The sequence below is a fragment of the Schistocerca piceifrons genome, chromosome 8 (genome assembly GCF_021461385.2).
Source record: "Schistocerca piceifrons isolate TAMUIC-IGC-003096 chromosome 8, iqSchPice1.1, whole genome shotgun sequence".
Taxonomy (NCBI): Eukaryota; Metazoa; Arthropoda; class Insecta; order Orthoptera; family Acrididae; genus Schistocerca; species Schistocerca piceifrons.
In genome coordinates, this window is record NC_060145.1 from 335708679 (window position 1) to 335730327 (window position 21649).

General features: G+C 43.1%; 1 protein-coding gene across 1 annotated transcript in view; it reads right to left on the reverse strand.

The window, feature by feature from the left end:
• LOC124711640 (U-scoloptoxin(16)-Er12a-like) overlaps positions 1-21649 on the reverse strand; it is a 103239-nt gene that overhangs the window by 19003 nt on the left and 62587 nt on the right. The window contains exon 2 of the mRNA XM_047241829.1: positions 9731-9825. Coding sequence (XP_047097785.1) covers positions 9731-9821 — 91 coding nt within the window. The 5' untranslated portion in view covers positions 9822-9825. The remainder of the gene's footprint in view (positions 1-9730; positions 9826-21649) is intronic.

The window sequence follows — 21649 nt, forward strand, 5'->3', positions numbered from 1 at the left end:
TCAAGAGCAGGAGACAGCTTAGGCTGAACGAGTAAAGTTGATGGACAATACTTTTTGTGGACTAACTCCATATGCCGAGGCAAACAATGTGCATAACAATTTTTCCAAAATTTCCTGCTTAGCTGGCTTTATTATCATACTGTCTTACAGTCTTTAACCGACAGGAAGAAAAATATTTTTTGATAGTTTGGGAACTGTGATGACAAAACCTGCTTTCACACTGGGTCGTATTTTTAACAGGGACGAGACAGGAGTGACAACTGTCCAAGAACCTGGAAAAGTGATTGGCACTAGAAGAAAAGAAGATTTGGCTCTGTGGTTAGATGGTAGCGAGGAAAAATGGTAACAGAAATTTTTTGCATGAATGCTAGAGGGCACAATATTCTGCCTATGTTTACATTCCCCCGAAAAAGAACGTCCCCACATTTGCAAAAGGATGGCCCTCCATCTGTGCTTTATGATTGTTCCCGTAATGGTTGGTCAAATCAAGCTTTAGTCGTTACTCTGCTTAAGCACTTCATTCACCACTCAAAGGCTAGCGTAGACAATAAAGTACTTTTGGTTCTGGAGAATCATAGTACCCATGCCACCTTCCAGTCATATGATTTGCCTTATGATAACGGTATAATTATGCTCTGATCCCACCATAATCGTCTCTTCGGCTTCAGCCGCTCTACGTCTGATTGTATTCACCTTTGAAATCTGGCTTTCGACGTGAATGTGATATCAGATCCACATGCCTACAGAAAACAACCCTGTATGATACTGCTGGAGCGTTTAACACTGCGCATTCCATATTAACCACTATTAGAAATGCTGTTCCTGGGTTCAAACAAACAGGTATTTTTCTTATGAAGCCAGATACAGTAACAGATGAAGATTAATTACCAGCTGAAGCCATTTTGTAACATGATGAAATTCCAGGAATAGCCGTAAGTGAGTGACGAGCCAGTGAGCACATCACCTACGAGCAAAACGAAGTCGAGTGACTTGGCGCATTCAGGATCCTGTTTGGCAAGTAGGCCATCCAAATCACCTTCCAGTGGCCAGATGGCTCCTATGACACAGCCCAAAGAAATTCTTGATATCACTTCTCAATCAAAACGTAGATCTGTTTCAGAATTTGGAGAGCTAAGCCCAACACCATCTTCAGAAGGTCAAAACAAACCAAAGAAACCAGAGGAAAACACACAAAACAATCAGAAATTTTAATTGGAAGTTCTCAAAAGAAAAAAAACTGGAGTGCAAACTATTAAACACGAAATCCCTTAAGGAACGTAGGCCGAAATAGGCAAAACGAAAGAAACCAACGAAGACGACGAAAGCTAAGAATCGCAACCACAATTCAAAGTTTAGTTCCCAAGCAATAAAGATTAAGAAATGTGGTTCGTTTGCGGGGAATTTGAGCAAAATGGCAAAGAGTGGTACAGATGTACAAGCAGTGGGCTTTGGAGCCGTCCTCTTTGCAGTGGGGCTGATTCAGCTATAAACTATTTTACTATTTTTGTGGCATTTGATTGAAGAAGTAGTAGACCCAAGCTTTAGTTCTAATTTTAAGAAAAGACTCAAACTTTTATTTGTCTCTCTCAAATAAGCTAAACACGTTGGTAACTGTTCAGTTAATTTCCTCGCAAGGCCTATTTTTTATATCATTCTTCTGGTTAAAATTATTTCAAGCTATATTATTTGTAAGAATTTTTAACACAAACGATAAAATATATGTATATAATAATTAAATTTCAAAATTATTAAAATACACGGGATAAATATTAGATTGTTATTGTTCCATGGGTAGGAGAATGCTGGTATTTTGTTTGGCAGATTCTGTGCTAATGGATTGACCACAGGCAGTAGAATATATTTATCTGTCGTTTCAAGAAAAATTTCAAATTTCAGATGGACAAATTCTGAGTCATTTGATTCCTTGACTGATAGGTGCTTCCTCATTCTCCTATTCTTAGAAAAGCTATTTACTTTTTGACTTTCGATCATACACTCTAAGATAAAAACAACAGCGCACTATAAAGAAGCAATGTGAATGGGACGGAAATCGACAGGTGTGATGAACATGTACGGACAAACAAATGGTTACAATTTCGAATGGGAAAGAGAGAAAGAGCAAATCAATAACGTGTTGGTCTATCTCCGGGCCTTATGCAAGAAGTTATTCGGCTTGGAATTGATTGATAAACTTCTTGGACGTGTTCTGATGGATTTCGTGCCAAATTCTGTCCAAGTGGTGACCTAGAGCATTAAAATCTCGAACTAGTTGGAGCGCCCTGCTCATAATGCTCAAAAGTTCTTAATTTGGGGGTGAGATTTGGCAACCTTGCTGGCCAAGGCAGAGTTTGACAAGCACGACAAGCAGTAGAAACTTTTGCCATGTGCGGCTAGGCATTATGTTGCTGAAATGTAAGACCAGGGTGGCTTGCCATGAAGGGCAACAAAACGGGACATAGCACGTCGTCGACGTACCACTGTGCGGCTGACAACTGTAGAGGTCCTGATATGGAAAGAAATTGCGAGTCAGACCATCGCTGCTGGCTGTTGGACGGTATGGTAGGCGACAGTCAGGTCGGTATCCAATCACTACACCGTCTGAGGCGTCTCGAGACACGTCCTCGCTGGTCATCAAGGCTCAGTTCAAAGCGAGGCTCATGCCCGAAGGAAATGCTACTCCAGTCAATGCCATTCCAGGCCGAAGACATGTCTGGAGACGCCGTGGACAGCGGTGGGATACCAACCTGACTGTTATCACTTCTGGTATCTCAATGTAGCTTTCTGCGACACACTAGACAATTCTTTCCCATTCCGCGAAAGCAGCAGAAGACATTGTTAATGATGTTTTTCAAAGAATTGTTAAGTGGTTATCTGAAAATGGACTCTCCGTAAAGAGTCCAATAAGAATTATTAAGTGGTTATCTGAAAATGGACTCTCCGTAAAGAGTCCAATACCGCAGAACCCCTTGATAATGTCTTTGGCACGATTAACTGTTGCTTTTTATCTAATGGGATTAATTATAAAACTAGTATCGGCTGAAAGAAGTACCAATTTTGCTTGATCAATGTTAAGGTTATTCACTTAGATAAGGAATAGGAGTGGATCCAAACTTAATCCTGTGGGACTTTGTTCGTAATTTCTCCCCATTCATTAAAATTTTGCTCTTCTTCCAACGTTGTTTGAATAAGTCAGCACAACCTCTTACATTCTGCTTGGTAATATGAGTCAAACTTGTTGTTTGTAAAACCAACAATTCCTAAAATTTAAGATTTTCTGAGAGAGTAAAATGATGTAAGCAATCAAATGCCTTGGAAATATCACAGAAAACACTATCTGGCGATAATTTATTATTTAAGGTTTGTCATGTTTGATGACAATGTATAAATAGCATTTTCAGTCGAGCAATCCTTCTGGAATCAAAACTGTAATATGATAAGTAAATTATTCCTACATAAATGTGAGACTACTCTAGAGTACATTACTTTTTAAAATATTTTGGGAAAAAAAGTCAGTGAGGAAATTTGACTATAATTATTCACGTGTTTCTAGTCATCTTTCTTATAAACAAATTGATCAATAATATACTTTTGTCTGGAAAAATTTCTTGTTCTAATGACGCATCACATATATCACTAAGAACAGTACTTACTAAGTTAGGACAACTCTTAAGAATCTGTCCGGAATACCAAAAACCATAAAACCTTTTGTTTTTGAGGATTTTAATAATTTTATTATTTTCAGTGAAGAATGTTGGTGCTGTTACTTATCAGGATGGTTATTAGCTTCGGTTTCATCTGAAAATTTCGGAACCAGAGAAAGAGTTTATGATCACGAGTTGAATCTTAGTCTAATGTTAACATTTATGGCTGACTAAAAGGCGTCAATCTTCTACCGATTTCTCACAGGCCAGTTTTAGAATCATCTTGAAATCGGAAGGAGACAGATTGAGGTACATATAGGCCCAGAGACACCAGCCTGCATTGTAACCATACCTACAAGAACTGGGCCCCAGAGAAAAAAAATCCTTTCTCTCTGCTAATGTTGCACTGGTTCTCTTAACATTTCAAATTTGGATGCTCGTTTTTCTGTCTCATTTCGGGTTTTCAATACATTTTCTGATGGATACTAAAAGTAGGTTTCAAAACCTCGAAAGAGGATCAATTCAGAGAGCATTTTGTAATGCTATCGGTTCCGCAGTAAAACGGAACAACTTGGGGTCAGTTGCAATAACTTGCAATAATTCTTTTTGGGGACAAAGACAGCAAGGTTACTACAGAAGTCCTCTAATATCGAGAACCACCAGATAACAACTGAACAAAGTGTGGTCAATGAAGTTTAACTTAAGCGGAGACACTTCAGTTAATCGTGCGAAAGACATGTTCCTTAAAACCGTAATAGTATACTTTTTCCGCCTGTTACCTGAGTGGAGTCCCAAATGGACTATGTGCCTTTCGAGTTAAATGCAATGGACGATGCTACTCAAAGAATGAAGTGTTATCACTCCATGGGGTAAAATACCATTTTTCCGATGTGTTCAAAACTTCTTCAATATGATTTCAAATTTAACTCTCCTGTATGTCGGGCACTTTATGTAATTAGGTAAGTGATTAACGACTTTGGTTGTACCACTGTGCACCAATACCTCAGAAAATGTCTTGTTTGGTACAAAGGAATGAATGAATGGCGACCTTCCACCTGTTTGTTTCTGTATTGGGGACCTCGTTGAACACCATTTTTACATTACTGGAGTTCTTCTTTGCCGGTTAGACTCTCAAAATAGAGTTCCTTGACTGTCTGTCTTCTCATTTACCCAGAACTGTTCACACTACTTTATGTATATGCCATCTGTAGTACTTGATGTCTTCCCTCTTTAATCTAATCTTCCTTGTGTCTTTCGTAACATTTCAGAATCATCTGTATGGAACTTAAGATCTCAGACTCAGAATTTTGAAGATTTATTTTGCAAGAACCTTTCTCGTTCATTCTAAAAAAGTCTCCGTGTAATTTTAGTTTTCTAAAATATTTCATGAGTCGATCCTTTTCCTGTTAAGGTTATTTTATGCCTCTTAGCCTCTATGGTACTAACCACCAAACCTTTGGACGCTTTAGTTTGCGAAGAACGTACTGTTCAAGCCTCTGAGCTTCTCTTAACCTTGCCTTTCTCATAATTCTAAGAGTTTCACTTGGTTATACGAGGGCAGTTCAATAAGTAATGCAACACATTTTTTTTCTGAAACAGGGGTTGTTTTATTCAGCATTGAAATACACCAGGTTATGCCCCAATGTTTTAGCTACACAACACTATTTTTCAACGTAATCTCCATTCAATGCTACGGCCTTACGCCACCTTGAAATGTGGGCCTGTATGCCTCCACGGTACCATTCCACTGGTCGATGTCGGAGCCAACGTCGTACTGCATCAATAACTTCTTCATCATCCGCGTAGTGCCTCCCACGGATTGCGCCCTTCATTGGGCCAAACATACGGAAATCCGACGGTGCGAGATCGGGGCTGTAGGGTGCATGAGGAAGAACAGTCCACTGAAGTTTTGTGAGCTCCTCTCGGGTGCGAAGACTTGTGTGAGGTCTTGTGTTGTCATGAAGAAGGAGAAGTTCGTTCAGATTTTTGTGCCTACGAACACGCTGAAGTCGTTTCTTCAATTTCTGAAGAGTAGCACAATACACTTCAGAGTTGATCGTTTGACCATGGGGAAGGACATCGAACAGAATAACCCCTTCAGCGTCCCAGAAGACTGTAACCATGACTTTACCGGCTGAGGGTATGGCTTTAAACTTTTTCTTGGTAGGGGAGTGGATGTGGCGCCACTCCATTGATTGCCGTTTTGTTTCAGGTTCGAAGTGATGAACCCATGTTTCATCGCCTGTAACAATCTTTGACAAGAAATTGTCACCCTCAGCCACATGACGAGCAAGCAATTCCGCACAGATGGTTCTCCTTTGCTCTTTATGATGTTCGGTTAGACAACGAGGGACCCATCGGGAACAAACCTTTGAATATCCCAACTGGTGAACAATTGTGACAGCACTACCAACAGAGATGTCAAGTTGAGCACTGAGTTGTTTGATGGTGATCCGTCGATCATCTCCAACGAGTGTGTTCGCACGCTCCGCCATTGCAGGAGTCACAGCTGTGCACGGCCGGCCCGCACGCGGGAGATCAGACAGTCTTGCTTGACCTTGCGGCGATGATGACACACGCTTTGCCCAACGACTCACCGTGCTTTTGTCCACTGCCAGATTACCGTAGACATTCTGCAAGCGCCTATGAATATCTGAGATGCCCTGGTTTTCCGCCAAAAGAAACTCGATCACTGCCCGTAGTTTGCAACGCACATCCGTTACAGACGCCATTTTAACAGCTCCGTACAGCGCTGCCACCTGTCGGAAGTCAATGAAGCTATACGAGACGAAGCGGGAATGTTTGAAAATATGCCACAAGAAATTTCCGGTTTTTTCAACCAAAATTGGCCGAGAAAAAAAAAGTGTTGCATTACTTATTGAACTGTCCTCGTAGATACTCTATTACTGTGATAATGTTGTTGTGAGAGTTTAACTTGCCAATAGGGGACTTCCTCGTACAGATGTCGTTCGCCCTATGAAATCATTAGCTGTCGTGTTTCATGTAGTCTTGGCTTTACTTTCACCAGTTACTAATTGAAAGATCCTCTCAAGATATTTGAAGCTGTAAAGTGTTTCAGTATTATCTCTTTCCAACACTTGTAATTTTAAAAGTAGCTGTCCCGCGAGCTTTTCTCTGCATATAACAGGATAATATATTCTCGGCTTTCAAAGTGTATCATCTTAGATAAAATTATTGAACGTTAGACAGCCAGCATCACCACTGTACTCATGAGTTAGAAAGTACCTGAACTAAGTTGATTACGAAGCAACAGAAGCTGTTTCTTGTGATTTAGTTCTCTTTAATTTGTACACTCAAAACCTTTGGAGATTTTGCCTTATCGGCCGACATACTCAATTTATCAACGATGGCGTACCTTCTTATGTGGAGACCTTAGCAGGTTGTATGTGTGTTTATAGTGTATTTAAAACCGTGGCTGTACAGTGTGATTACATGGCGACGTCACAAACTTTCAGGGACGATAGAGAAGAATAAATGTATCAGTCTGAGGAAGGAACCCTGGTCCGGAAACGACTGATCTAAAGTTACAAGCGACTTCTGTTCTTTTAATCTGACAGTGGGCCTCCTCTACTGCAGAATATTTGCTTTCCAATTATGGGAGGAAGTAGTATGGACCAAGAAAAAAAAGTCTTGTAAACAAGGGACAAGAAACGCATACCTTAAGACAATAAGCTGGTAGCCAAGATCGCAGGAATTCTTTTTATTCCATGATTAACGGGTCGGCGAAACTAAAGCCACCATCATCGGATGTTAGGACACATACAGGTTACAACATCAAGGCAAATCTGTATGTGTCCTAAGATCCGGTGATGGTGGGTTTAGTTTCGCCGAAACCGGTAATCATGGAATAAAAAGAATTCCTGTGATCTTGGCTACCAGTTTATTGTTTTACAAGCATCTAGATCGCCCCCACATGATCACAATGTGCTCCCTACAGCATATCTTAAGAGCTTAAGCACTTCTTCAACAGAAGAGAAGGCTTTACAATAGCTATGATGAACAACTACTCACAGCTCTGAAGGTATGAATTCTAAAGCCCGTTTTACTGGACGTTTTTTCTTGTTTCGGTGCACATTGCCTCCTGCCAAAACTGGAAAGCAAAGAGTCTGCGGTAGAAGAGGTCCACTGTCAGAGGTATCAGAATGAGTTTTAATTATAGTTTTCAACTCTATCGTTCCCGGACCTGGGATCCTTACCTCAGATGGATACATTTACCCCTCTCCATCATCACTGAAAGTACGTAATGTCACGGAATCGCCCTGTTTGCAGCAGGCCGCTCAATAAGTTTTAAAGACATAATCTTCTACCTCTGTTTGTACTGGAATTGATTAAGCCTTTTGTTACCTTCAATAACAGTTAATTCTGTATTAATTCTGAAGGTGGCAGGGGTAAAATACAGGGAGCGAAACGCTATTTACAATTTGTACAGAAACCAGATGGCAGTTATAAGAGTCGAGGGCATGAAAGGGAAGCAGTGGTTGGGAAGGGAGTGAGACAGGGTTGTAACCTCTCCCAGATGTTATTCAGTCTGTATATTGAGCAAGCAGTAAAGGAAACAAAAGAAAAATTCGGAGTAGGTATTAAAATCCATGAAGAAGAAATAAAAACTTTGAGGTTCGCCGATGACATTGTAATTCTGTCAGAGACAGCAAAGGACCTGGAAGAGCAGCTGAACGGAATGGATAGTGTCTTGAAAGGAGGATATGAGATGAACATCAACAAAAGCAAAACGAGGATAATGGAATGTAGTCGAGTTGCCTCGGGTGATGCTGAGGGAATTAGATTAGGAAATGAGACAAAGTAATAAAGGAGTTTTGCTATTTGGGAAGCAAAATAACTGATGATGGTCGAAGTAGAGAGGATATAAAATGTAGACTGGCAATGGCAAGGAAAGCGTTTCCGAAGAAGAGAAATTTGTTAATATCGAGTATAGATTTAAGTGTCAGGAAGTAGTTTCTAAAAGTATTTGTATGGAGTGTAGTCATGTATGGAAGTGATAAATAGTTTGGACAAGAAGAGAATAGAAGCTTTCGAAATGTGGTGCTACAGAAGAATGCTGAAGATTAGATGGGTAGATCACATAACTAATGAGGAGGTATTGAACAGGATTGGGGAGAAGAGGAGTTTGTGGCACAACTTGTCTAGAAGAAGGGATCGGTTGGTATGACATATTCTGAGGCATCAAGGGATCACCAATTTAGTATTGGAGGGCAGCGTGAGGGGTAAAAATCGTAGAAGGAGACCAAGAGATGAGTACACTAGCAGATTCAGAAGGATGTAGGTTGCAGTAGGTACTGGGAGATGAAGAAGCTTGCACAGGATAGAGCAGCATGGAGAGCTGCATCAAACCAGTCTCAGGACTGAAGACCACAAGAACAACAACAACGTGTATTAAGTGGGACGTCGTTTATAAATATGACAAACAATAATGCACGTTGGATTGAACCTTGTTGTGCGCAACACAAGGTTCTGACTTGTCTTTATTTAAGCTTGGCGTGAGCCAATTATTAGCTGTCTCATTAATTCCAGATAATGATACTTTAGTAAGAAAATGCAGTGATTTCCTCGATCAAATATCTTGAATTAGTTACCGGAAACAAATCTTTTTTACATGCATTGAAGTTCTTTGGCGAGGAAGGTTAAGATATAACACCCCTTTGACGACGAAATCATTAGAGATGGAATACAATCTCAGACTAGAGAAGAATGGCGAAGGAAAGCAACACCATTCTTTCCAGGGGAACCATCCCAACATTCGCTTCATGTTTAGGTGGAAACTAAACCTGCACGGCATGACGGGATTTGAACATTGCTCCTCTCGTATGCGAGTCCGGTGCACTCACCATTGCGCCATCTCTCTCCGTCAGCACTTTTTCAGCAGGGACTAGTGTCTCTTTTTGTAAATTTAAGTAATCGCACCGATGCATTTTAGCCTATGCGGAACATGATGCCACCACTATTCGTAGGCGGGCCCAGTAAAGGCACGAAGTTAGCGACTGCCCCTGTGCAGCGACAACCACGGGATGCTGGAAGCAGCGGAGTGAGGCGGGTGTGCCGGCGGTACTCACTGGGGTTCTCGTTGACCTCCTCCTCGCGCTCCCAGGCGCACACGGCAGCCACCAGCAGCGCGGCGGCCAGCAGTCCGTACATCGGCTTCATGGCTCTGCAAAACACACACAACTGCTTAGCGTCACACTAGAGGATTCAGGCACTGAGCCGCGTGTACGGAAACAGAGGCCTCATTTCAGTTCCAGGCCCGCTATCTTACGATACCGCTTCAGTTCTCACACTACAACACATTACTTGATACTATAACAGGGCACTGCTATTGAAACACTTACACTACTGGCCATTAAAATTGCTACACAAAGAAGAAATGCAGATGCAGACAAATATATTATACGAGAACTGACATCTGATTACATTTGCACGCAATTTGGGTGCATAGATCCTGAGAAATCAGTACCCACATCAACCACATCTGGCCGTAATAACGGCCTTATAACGCCTGGGCATTGAGTCAAACAGACCTTGGATGGCGCGTACCAGTACAGCTGCCCATGCAGCTTCAACACGATAGCACAGTTCGTCACGAGTAGTGCCTGGCGTATTGTGACGAGCCAGTTGCTCGGCCACCATTGACCAGACGTTTCCAATTGTTGAGAGATCTCGAGAATGTGCTGGTCAGGGCAACAGTCGAACATTTTCTGTATCCAGAAAGGCCCGTACAGGACCTGCAACATGCGGTCGTGCATTATCCTGCTGAAATGTAGGGTTTTGCAGGGATCGAATGAAGGGTAGAGCCACGGGTCGTAACACATCTGAAATGTAGCGTCGACTGTTCAAAGTGCCGTCAATGCGTACAAGAGGTGACCGACACGTGTAACCAATGGCACCCCATACCATCACGCCGGGTGATACGCCAGTATGGCGATGACGAATACACGCTTTCAATGTGCGTTCATCCCGATGTCGCCAAACACGGATGCGACCATTATGATGCTGTAAACAGAACCTGGATTCATCCGAAAAAAATGACGTTTTGCCATTCGTGCACCCAGGTTCGTCGTTGAGTACACCATAGCAGGCGCTCCTGTCTGTGATGCAGCGTCAAGGGTAAATGCAACCATCGTCTCCGAGCTGATAGTCCATGCTGCTGCAAACGTCGTCGAACTGTTCGCGCAGATGGTTGTTGTCTTGCAAACGTCCTCATCTGTTGACTCAGGGATCGAGACGTGGCTGCACGATCCGTTACAGCCATGCGGATAAGATGCCTGTCATCTCGACTGCTAGTGATACGAGGCCGCTGGGATCCAGCACGGCGTTCCGTATTATCCTCCTGAACCCACCGATTCCATATTCTGCTAACAGTCATTGGATCTCGACCAACGTGGGCAGCAATATCGCGATACGATAAACTGCAATCGCGTTAGGCTACAATCCGACCATTATCAAAGTCGGAAACGTGTTGGTACGAATTTCTCCTCCTTACACGAGGTATCGCAACAACGTTTCACCAGGCAATGCCGGTCAACTACTGTTTGTGTATGAGAAATCGGTTGGAAACTTTCCTCATGTCAGCACAGTGTAGGTGTCGCCACCGGCGCCAACCTTGTGTGAATGCTCTGAAAAGCTAATCATTTGCATATCACAGCATCTTCTTCCTGTTGGTTAAATTTCGAGTCTGTAATACGTCATCTTCGTGGTGTAGCAATTTTAATGGCCAGTAATGTATAACTGTCTGAGGACATCGAAAAATTTCAAAGAAGGGCAGTTCGTTTTGTATTATCGCCAAATAGGGGAGAGAGTGACACGAAAATATAACACGAAAATTGGGGTCGCAACAATTAAAGCAAAGAAGTTTTTTTATATATTTGAGTGGGAGATGTTCTCACGTTTATTACTATTATTATTTTCAGCCATAATGGCTATGTTTGTGCACCGTGACTGTGTGGGATAATTATTTATTTCAAGTTTCTGCTACCAGTCACTTTTTATTTTATGCTTAATCCAACAAGACGCGGCATCCTCTCATTGGAGTATCAATATTCGTCGCTACCTAAACGACAAACATCGGCATCGTTGAATTGAGCGTACTGGTGAAGATGAGGCTCTGTTTCCTTTGTCCCACAGACCGCCTGACCTAAGACCTTATGACTGTTTTGTTTCGGAGAGGAGGGGAAGGGCTGTACGATAAGGACGGTGTTTACGTATCCCCACTGCCAAAACACTGGAACAGATCAGAGAAGGTAACAGGATGTACAGCATAAGGTATGGGAGCAACAAGACTATTCGTTCGACGTGTGTCGTGTGACTCATAGAACATTTGTAGAGTGCACAATGTAAACTTGATGAGTTTACGGTTCTATTCCTTCATCAATCAGATTTGTATATGTAATACTTTGTATAATATACAGCTTCGAAAACGAATGAATCATTTATAGTAGCCCTGTACTACACTAATACGAACGTTAGTGGCTTGTGACTTACAAATTCAATGTACTTGTTCAAATCGAGCACCACCAGCACCGCAGCATTTGTCAGAGGCTCTGCTGCGACTGGTATACGAGTCATTTCACTTCTTCATGTTTCGCCATCATATTGCAGTTACTTTTCGATGGTACACTGCTACTGTTAGGATTCTCTACAGGCTTCACTCCAGCGTCGCTCGATGAAGAGAATATATTGGAATCTCGGTCGCACCTCTTCGTCCTACACAGCGTTCTGATGATGGACGCTGTAGTGTCGCTGCTAGAGATGCATTATCCTTTCGGAAGTTCCCTATTCGCAATGAGCCCTCAAATGGGAAACAGTAGGTGACGTAGCGTGAACATACACCTGGCATACTACGAGTAGATGTCCCGAAATCGTTATGTATCAAAATATGCTCGGTGTGGGCTGGGGACGGGGGTGAGAAACACGGTCGTTCTATTGTTAGCGCCACATCCTCATTCGGTCCAATTCGCCGCCCATCGCCAACGGCTGCGGGGCTTAAGGCCGACTCTCGTGACATCATTCCCAGCAGCCAGCCCGCTGGCCCATCGCCGGTGTGTGTCGACACAGAGCGGCAGCCAAGGCCGCTCGCTCGGCGCGGGCAGCTTCGGCAAGTTCCCTTTCGAGTGACGCACTCCTTAATGCCATCTGCAAAAGACCGTGCATTCAAGCGTTGAGCGAGCCGAGTTGCTGACGTCATAGCGTATAAGAAGCACGATGGCGAATCTTTCGCCGGCCGGAGTGGCCGAGCGGTTCTAGGTGCTACAGTCTGGAACCGTGCGACCGCTACGGTCGCAGGTTCGAATCCTGCCTCGGGCATGGATGTGTGTTAGTTAGGTTTAAGTAGTTCTAAGTTCTAGGGGACTGACGAACTCAGAAGTTAAGTCCCATAGTGCTCAGAGCCAGAGCGGATCTTTCCGAAAGTGAAAAGCAATATCTAGCATGACAGATGTTCTAGATGTGTGCATTGACCAATGAGATGGAAGAACGCCACCTGTCACATGACGACATCTCTTCAGTGCAGAATCACGAGACGCCGTATTAGCACTCCGTTGAAACCCAGAGGCATATGTGCGCGTCAGCAAATTGAGGATCTCTCGAAAACCTGTCGTTAATTTTATGAATTGTTGTAATAAAATGAGGGGAAACGTCACATTGGTGACTAAAGAATTATTGTACACTGAAGAGCCAAAGAAACTGGTACACCTACCTATTATCGTGTAGGACCCCCGCGGCTTGAACGACATGACAAGGACTCGACTAATGTCTGAAGTAATGCTGGAGGGAACTGATACCACCAATCCTGCAGAGCTGTCGGTAAATCCGTAAGAGTATGAGGGGGTGGAGATCTCTTGTGAACAGCACGTTGCAAGGCATCCCAGATATGTTCAATAATGTTCGTGTCTGGGGAGTTTGGTAGCCAGCAAAAGTTTTTAAACTCAGAAGAATGTTCCTGGACCCATTCTGTAGTAATTCCGGACGTGTGGGGTGTCGCATTGTCCTGCTGGAATTATCCAAGTCCGTCGGAATGCACAACGGACACGGATGGATGCAGGTGATCAGACAGGATGCTTACGGGGTCACCTGCCAGAATCATATCTATACATATCAGGGGTCCCATATCACAGCAACTGCACACGCCCCACACCATTTCAGACCCTCCACCAGCTTGAACAATCCCCTGCTAACATGCAGGGTCCATGGATTCATGAGGTTGTCTGCATACCCGTACACGTCCTTCCGCTCTATACACTTTGAAACGAGAGTCGTGCGACCAGGCAACATGTTTCCAGTTATCAACAGTCCAGTGCCGGTGTTGACGGGTCCATGACGGGCCTAGGCGCCGGCCGCTGGTGGCCGAGCGGTTCTGGCGCTACAGTCTAGAACCGCGCGACCGCTACGTCGCAGGTTCGAATCCTGCCTCGGGCATGGATGTGTGTGTTGTCCTTAGGTTAGTTAGGTTTAAGTGATTCTAAGTTCTAGGCGACTTATGACCTTAGCAGTTGAGTCCCATAGTGCTCAGAGCCATTTGAACCATTTTTGAACGGGCCCAGGAGAGGCGTAAAGCTTTGTGTCGTACAGTCATCAAGGGTACACGAGTGGCCCTTCGGCTCCGAAAGCCCATATCGGTGATGTTTCGTTGAATGGTTCGCACGTTGGCACTTGTTGATGGCCCAGCCCTGATATCTCCAGCAATTTGCGGAAGGGTTGCACTTCTGTCAAGTTGAAGGATTCTGTTCAGTCGTCGTTGGTCCCGTTTTCGCAGGATCCTTTTCCGGCCGCAGCGATGTAGGGCTCTGGAGATTTGATGTTTTATCGGATTCTTGATATTCACGGTACACTCGTGAAATGGTCGTATGAGAAAATCCCCACTTCATCGCTACCTCTGAGATGCTGTTTTCCACCTCGCATATTCACTTAAATCTTGATAAGTTGTCATTGTAGCAGCAGTAAGCTATCCAACAACTGCTCCAGACACTTGTCCTATATAGGCGTTGACCTCAGCGCCGTATTCTGCCTGTTTACATTGAATACGCATGTCTATATCAGTTTCTTTGGCGCTTCAGTGTAGCTTGCGTATTATGAAAGTATGCCGTTTCTAGGCAATGACACTGTGAGGATCCATAAGAAATGCAATGTTCTTAGTACAATTTGTTATAATTAAATGTCAATTAACAACATATTTACGGTTAAAGCTTTCAGGAGACGTTACATGCGAAGTACGGTCGATGACACTCATTGTCGGTATAGTAAATGAATTGCAAGGTATTGGGTGACATGTTGCTGGTTTGTGTCCCACTGGATCCAAAGGTTTTTATACTAGCCTTCGTGTTTGCTAATCGTTTCTAATAGTTTCTTATTAGTTTAATAAAAGTGTATTCTACGAGGGTAATCCCAAAAGTAAGGTCTATTTTTTTATAAGCACATAGATCTGTTTATTTCTAGAATGGTTTACACCAGTTTACAGCTTGAACATTTAGCTATTTTTCGACATAATCACCATTTCTGTCGATGCATTTTTGTAGACGCTGTGGCAGTTTTTGTACGTCCATGTCATACCAGCTCGCCGCCATGCTGTTCAGAAAGTTATGAACCTCTTCCTTCATCTCATCGTCGGAGCTGAATCGCTGGGACCACAAATAACGCTGAGAGGTACTGTGAGACTCTGAAAAAACTCAAACGGGCAATTCAGAACCGGAGAAGAGGAATGTTGGCAAGGGCGTACACATTCTCTATGACAACGTTCGCCCACATATCGCTCGGCAAACCGTTGCTCTCCTGCAACCGTTTTAGTGGAACATAATCACCCACCCACTCTATAGTCCTGACTTGGCGCCCAGCGACTATCACCTGTTCCCTAGGTTAATAGAGCATTTGGCCGGAAAGCGATTCAGCTTCTACGACGAGGTGAAAGAAGAGGTTCATAACTTTCTGAACAGCATGGTGGCGAGCTGGTATGACATGGCCATACAAAAACTGCCACAGCGTCTACAAAAATGTATCGACAGAAATGGTGATTAAGTCGAAAAATAGCTAAATGTTCGAACTGTAAACTGATGTAAACCATTGTCGAAATAAACAGGTCTATGTACTTATAAAAAATAGGAGACCTTACTTTTGGGATTATCCTCGTATAATATTCGATGTTATGTAAATATAAGTGCGCTCTTTTTGAGGAGTGGATTTATTCGATTTGCTTAATGTACAAGACAGCTTGCAGTATTTGCAGCAAGGTATTGGTTCTTTCGTGTTTAAAGTTTTTCATTTTATACGTTGTAAAGATTTTGCTTCTGAACAGGAACAGTGATAGAGTAAGAATGACCTTAGGATGTCAGTAAAAAGTGAGAATGATGAAATAAATTTTTATCTGGTGGAGAACTAAATTTGTATTGCACTATTTGTATTGGAACTTTCAGTAAGTCGATGTCCTTATTGTCTGGATATAGTACGTTCCTTTTTTGGTTATAATATGTCCATGGATATTATAGTTTTTATTTATGTGTACTTCAGACAGAACAACATGACTATCATATTGACAAGGGAGACGCGTGCGCTTTAACAGAGCTAACATAGGAATTTTACGCCCGTACATTTAGTAAACTGTGCGATGTGTGAGCCAGATACAGCCGACAACTGCCGCTGGAGTACGCTGCTATCGGTTGTACCACGTATCGTACGCACAAGTCGCATCGTTTCTGACGAGGGAAGCTCCCCATCGCACGCTACTCAGATTTATTAGTAAGAGAACCCAGTGGATAGCCCGTCAAAAACTGAACACAGATCAAGCATGACAACAGGAAGGAGGTGTACTGGAATGAAAAAGGAGCAAAATAGATACGGTAAAAAGGTCCAAGAACAAGAAGTGCAATATACAGGAACCGAGCAGAGAAATGGTGTTGTGGTTAAGTGGTTACGACCTGTAATGACAGTTGATTGTGCGCAACTACTCTATTAGCAGCCGAAAGAAAGTTGCTTTCGAATGGGAACCGAAATGTTTGATGACAAGGCGACAAATCAACCGAATCCTCCACCGGAAAAAATGTCTGATGTGTCATACACGGCATTAGTACGTGTATCACACGACAGGAATCTCTTATCGACGCGCCTAATTTGTACGACTGGTAAGTGAGTGAGATATGCCTCCTTGCCCGGTATAGATGTTCGTATGAACGTGAATGTGATCATTCCCAAGGAAATGATGAAAACATAATAGTTTCTCACATAAGCTGCAGCCTTGTACGCAACAGTTTCACAATCACACAGATTCTCTGTGCTCTGTCAAAACATGTGTTTTTAACGTTTTTGAAGTTGCGTTCCGTTTTGGAAGTCAGACTTCTGTGTTGTATCTCACCTGCTCTCACTATTCATCACACTTACATGCGACGGTAACGTATTCTTACCACATGTCTCATATTCTGCAGGGTGGTCTATTGATCGTGACCTGACTAAATATCTCACGAAATAAACGTCAAACGAAAAAACTACAAAGAACGAAACTTGTCTAACTTGAAGGGGGAAACCAGATGGCGCTATGGTTGGTCCGCTAGATGGCGCTGCCATAGGTCAAACGGATATCAACTGCGTTATTTTAAATAGGTACCCACATTTTTATTACGTATTCGTGTAGTACCTAAAGAAATATGAATGTTTTAGTTGGCCCACTTTTTTCGCTTTGTGATAGATGGCGCTGTAATAGTCACAAACACATGGCTCATAATTTTAGACAAACAGTTAGTAACAGGTAGGTTTTTTAAATTAAAACACAGAACGTAGGTACGTTTGAACTTTTTATTTCGATTCTTCAATGTGATACATGTACCTTTGTGAACTTATCATTTCTGAGAACGCATGCTGTTACAGCGTGATTACCTGTAAACACCACATTAATGCAATAAATGCTCAAAATTATGTCCGTCAACCTCAATGCATTTGGCAATACGTGTAACGACATTCCTCTCAACAGCGAGTAGTTCGCCTTCCGTAATGTTCGCACATGCATTGACAATGCACTGACGCATGTTTTCAAGCGTTGTCGGTGGATCACGATAGCAAATATCCTTCAACTTTCCCCACAGAAAGAAATCCGAGGTCGTCACATCCGGTGAACGTGCGGGCCATGGTATGGTGCTTCGACGATCAATCCACCTGTCATGAAATATGCTATTCAATACAGCTTCAACCGCATGCGAGCTATGTGCCGGACATCCATCATGTTGGAAGTACATCGCCATTCTGTCATGCAGCAAAACATCTTGTAGTAACATCGGTAGAACACTACGTAGGAAATCAGCATACATTGCACCATTTAGATTGCTATCGATAAAATGGGGACCAATTATCCTCCCTCCCATATTGCTGCACCATACGTTAACCCACCAAGGTCGCTGATGTTCCACTTGTCGCAGCCATCGTGGATTTTCCGTTGCCCAATAGTGCATATTACGTCGGTTTACGTTACCGCTGTTGGTGAATGACGATTCGTCACTAAATAGAACGCTTGCAAAAAAATCTGTCATCGTCCCGTAATTTCTCTTGTGCCCAGGGGCAGAACTGTACTCGACGTTCAAAGTTGGCGCCATGCAATTCCTGGTGCATAGAAATATGGTACGGGTGCAATCGATGTTCATGTAGCATTCTCAACACCGACGTTTTTGAGATTCCCGATTCTCGCGCAGTTTGTCTGCTACTGATGTGCGGATTAGCCGCGAGAGCAGCTAAAACACTTACTTGGGCATCATCATTTGTTGCAGGCCGTGGTTGACGTTTCACATGTGGCTGAACACTTCCTGTTTCCTTAAACAACGCAACTATCCGGCGAACGGTCCGGACACTTGGATGATGTCGTCCAGGATACCGAGCAGCATACATAGCACACGCCCGTTGGGCATTTCGATCACAATAGCCATACATCAACACGATATCGACCTTTTCGGCAATTGGTAAACGGTCCATTTTAACACGGGTAATGTATCACGAAGCAAATACGGTCCGCACTGGTGGAATGTTACATGATACCACGTACTTATACGTTTGTGGCTATTACAGCGCCATCTATCACAAAGCGAAAAAAGTGGGCCAACTAAAACATTCATATTTCTTTACGTAGTACACGAATAATGTAATAAAAATGGAGGTTCCTATTCTTAAAAAAACGCAGTTGATATCCATTTGACCTATGGCAGCGCCGTGTAGCGGGCCAACCATAGCGTCATCTGGTTTCCCCCTTCAAGCTAGACGAGTTTCGTTCTTTGTACTTTTTTCGTTTGTTGCTTATTTCGTGAGATATTTGGCCCGGTCACTGTCAATGGACCACCCTGTATACCCAGCGTGTAGTATGACAACTGCTAAGACTACAGAGAGAGAACGAACATTTCAATGACCAGACGGCGAGTTCATAAAGATGTGAAAGAAGAAGGCTCGAGGGTGTTTTGAACAAGGCTTGTCCTCTTAGCGGGCCAACATTATGACCACTTACAAACGACGCCGTTGCTGTTTCATCTTGCTCTTTATTGCATTTCTTTTACTTGGACCGTTCACTGTTTCTATTTTGCTTTTATTCACAGGTCAGAACACCTTCTTCCTGTTTTCATGCTTCATCTGTGTTCAGTTTTTGACGGGCTATCCTATAGAGCCATCTTACCAGTAAATCTGGGAGGGTTGTGATGGGAAGTGTCCCTTGTGAGTGTCTAGTAGCACGTTGAACTAGGCTCGCTCAACGTTGTCGTTCGAAAGCACGGTCCGTGAATCGACGGATTTACCTCTCACCAGACTGCGCTTGCGTTCCTTCGGAGAGGAGAGAAATTCAACTGGTAGACTACCAGGTCGTCATATCAACGTGCTGCACTCACAGTGAAAGGAAGACCAGGGTTTAACGTCACCTCCACAATGAGATCATTACAAATGGAACACTAGCTCGGATAGGGCCAGTATGAGAAAGGAAACAGGTCTTCCCATTTCAGAGAAACCACTCCGACCTCTATCTTAAACAAATTAGTGGAACGATGGAAAACCTAAATCATGATTTCAACCCTGCTCTTACTGAATGTGAATCCAGGTTGCTAATGACTGCGCCAGCTACTTATTGGAATGATTCCTGCAGCTTCGACCACAGCGTCTTAAATTTGGTTATTCACATACAAACTTCCGCTCGTAATCTCGTGTTATGTCTGAATAATGCGATAAGCGCAAGAAGGTTCACTATCCTAGCCTTCTTGGGCATCATTTATTGACCCCGCCCAGATTTTCTGTGAGTATGTGAAGGCTCATCTTAGCATTTATTGTAGGGATTTTGATACAGCTTTCACTAGTCGAGAGAGCGATCCATGAGGAAGATCTCTGTATTATGAGAGTGTGTTGAAAAGTAATGCCTCCAAATTTGTATGTGAAAATTTTTAAAGTTTTCTAAATAAAACAAATGTTATTCACATTCTGGATCTTTATTCCTCACTTCTACGTACCCATTTCTCAAAATAGTCAACCTGGCGACGAACACAATTCTCCCAACTAGAGATCAGTTTGATGATACCGTTGCTGTTCAATGTTTGACTCTGTTGACGGAGCCCCAACCTCACCTCTGCTTGCAGTTCTTCATCACCATCAAAGTGAAGTCCTCGACGGTGTCCTTTATGTTTTTGGGAACAGATCCAAATCGGATGGTGCCAAGTCGAGACAGCATGGAGGATGACCAAATGACGGCGAATCCAAGGGGTCGGGGTCGGATCGTTGCAGATGCCGCAGCGCTCGTGTGTGGTCTGGCTCTATCATGCTGAACGAGAAGGTGCTCAATATGTAGACGAACTCACCGACGTAGTTACGTTACATAGCGCCATGTTACACGCTACAATTTGGAGCCCTACAGCGGCAGGTGTTCGAAGTTGTGTCAGCGAAGCACGAAAATCGACCGAGTAATATTCATGTATTTAATATCTCAACCGATATTGAGAACAAAATGAAAAATTCGGAGACAATACTTTTCAGAACGCCCTAGTAATTTTTTACTGTCACTCCAGACAAGTAGGCCGCTCGTAGACATCCGTGCAGAGCCAGACGGTCTGTATACACGTATTAATATCGTTTCTAGAGTGGCGGCGAGCATTAGTAGTTTCTGCTGAGTTTAAGCTACATCTACGCAGCAACTACTCAAGGGACCGTGCATCCAACGAAGGAGAACACTTTTTGCTGGCGTGAGAAACTCCTATTCACTCTTGATTAGCGTACGAAGTGATTACTGGTTATTTAAATTTACTCAGAACGTTTCTGCAAAAATAATATCATCTGTTCTCCAAAGTTTTCCACTCAAGTTCGATGAGTATCTATATTACACAGTCTAATAAGCATAAATTGTCATAATTGTCAGGAGATCAAAACGTATTACGAAATGATATAGACGAGGTATCAGCGTGGAGAGAAAAGTGACAATCCTTAACAGTAAAAAGTGTGATGTCTTCCATATAGGTACTAAAAAGTTCTGCTAAGTTTCGCTGACGTGATACATCACACAAATTTGATTCAACTAAATATCTGGGGATACGGCTTAAATTGCAACCATCACACAGAAAACGTTATGGGTGAACCAAAGACTGCTTTTTACTGGCAGAATACTTAGAAGAAGCAACAATTATCACTCTTCTGAAGTATTGCTGTGCGGTGCCTGATCCTTGTCAGACAGGACTGACGAAGAACGAAATATTCACTCTGCAGCGCAGTGTGAGTTGATATGAAACTTCCTGGCAGATTAAAAAACTGTGTACCGGACCGAGACTCGAACTCGGGACCTTTGCCGTTAATGGGTAAGCGCTCTATCATTCTTTTTCTTTGAGGGGTTGGGGGGAATCTTACCTTCCCGGCTCCCAAGGGGTGGGGTGCGGGAAAAGAGGCAGGAGGCCAAACCCGAAGCTTGGCCACCCGCTCCCGCCGCCCAGGAACCAAGAAAAGAGTAGAGAACGTGGGGTAATGGTACAAAGAACATCGATGATTTATCTATTTATTTCCTT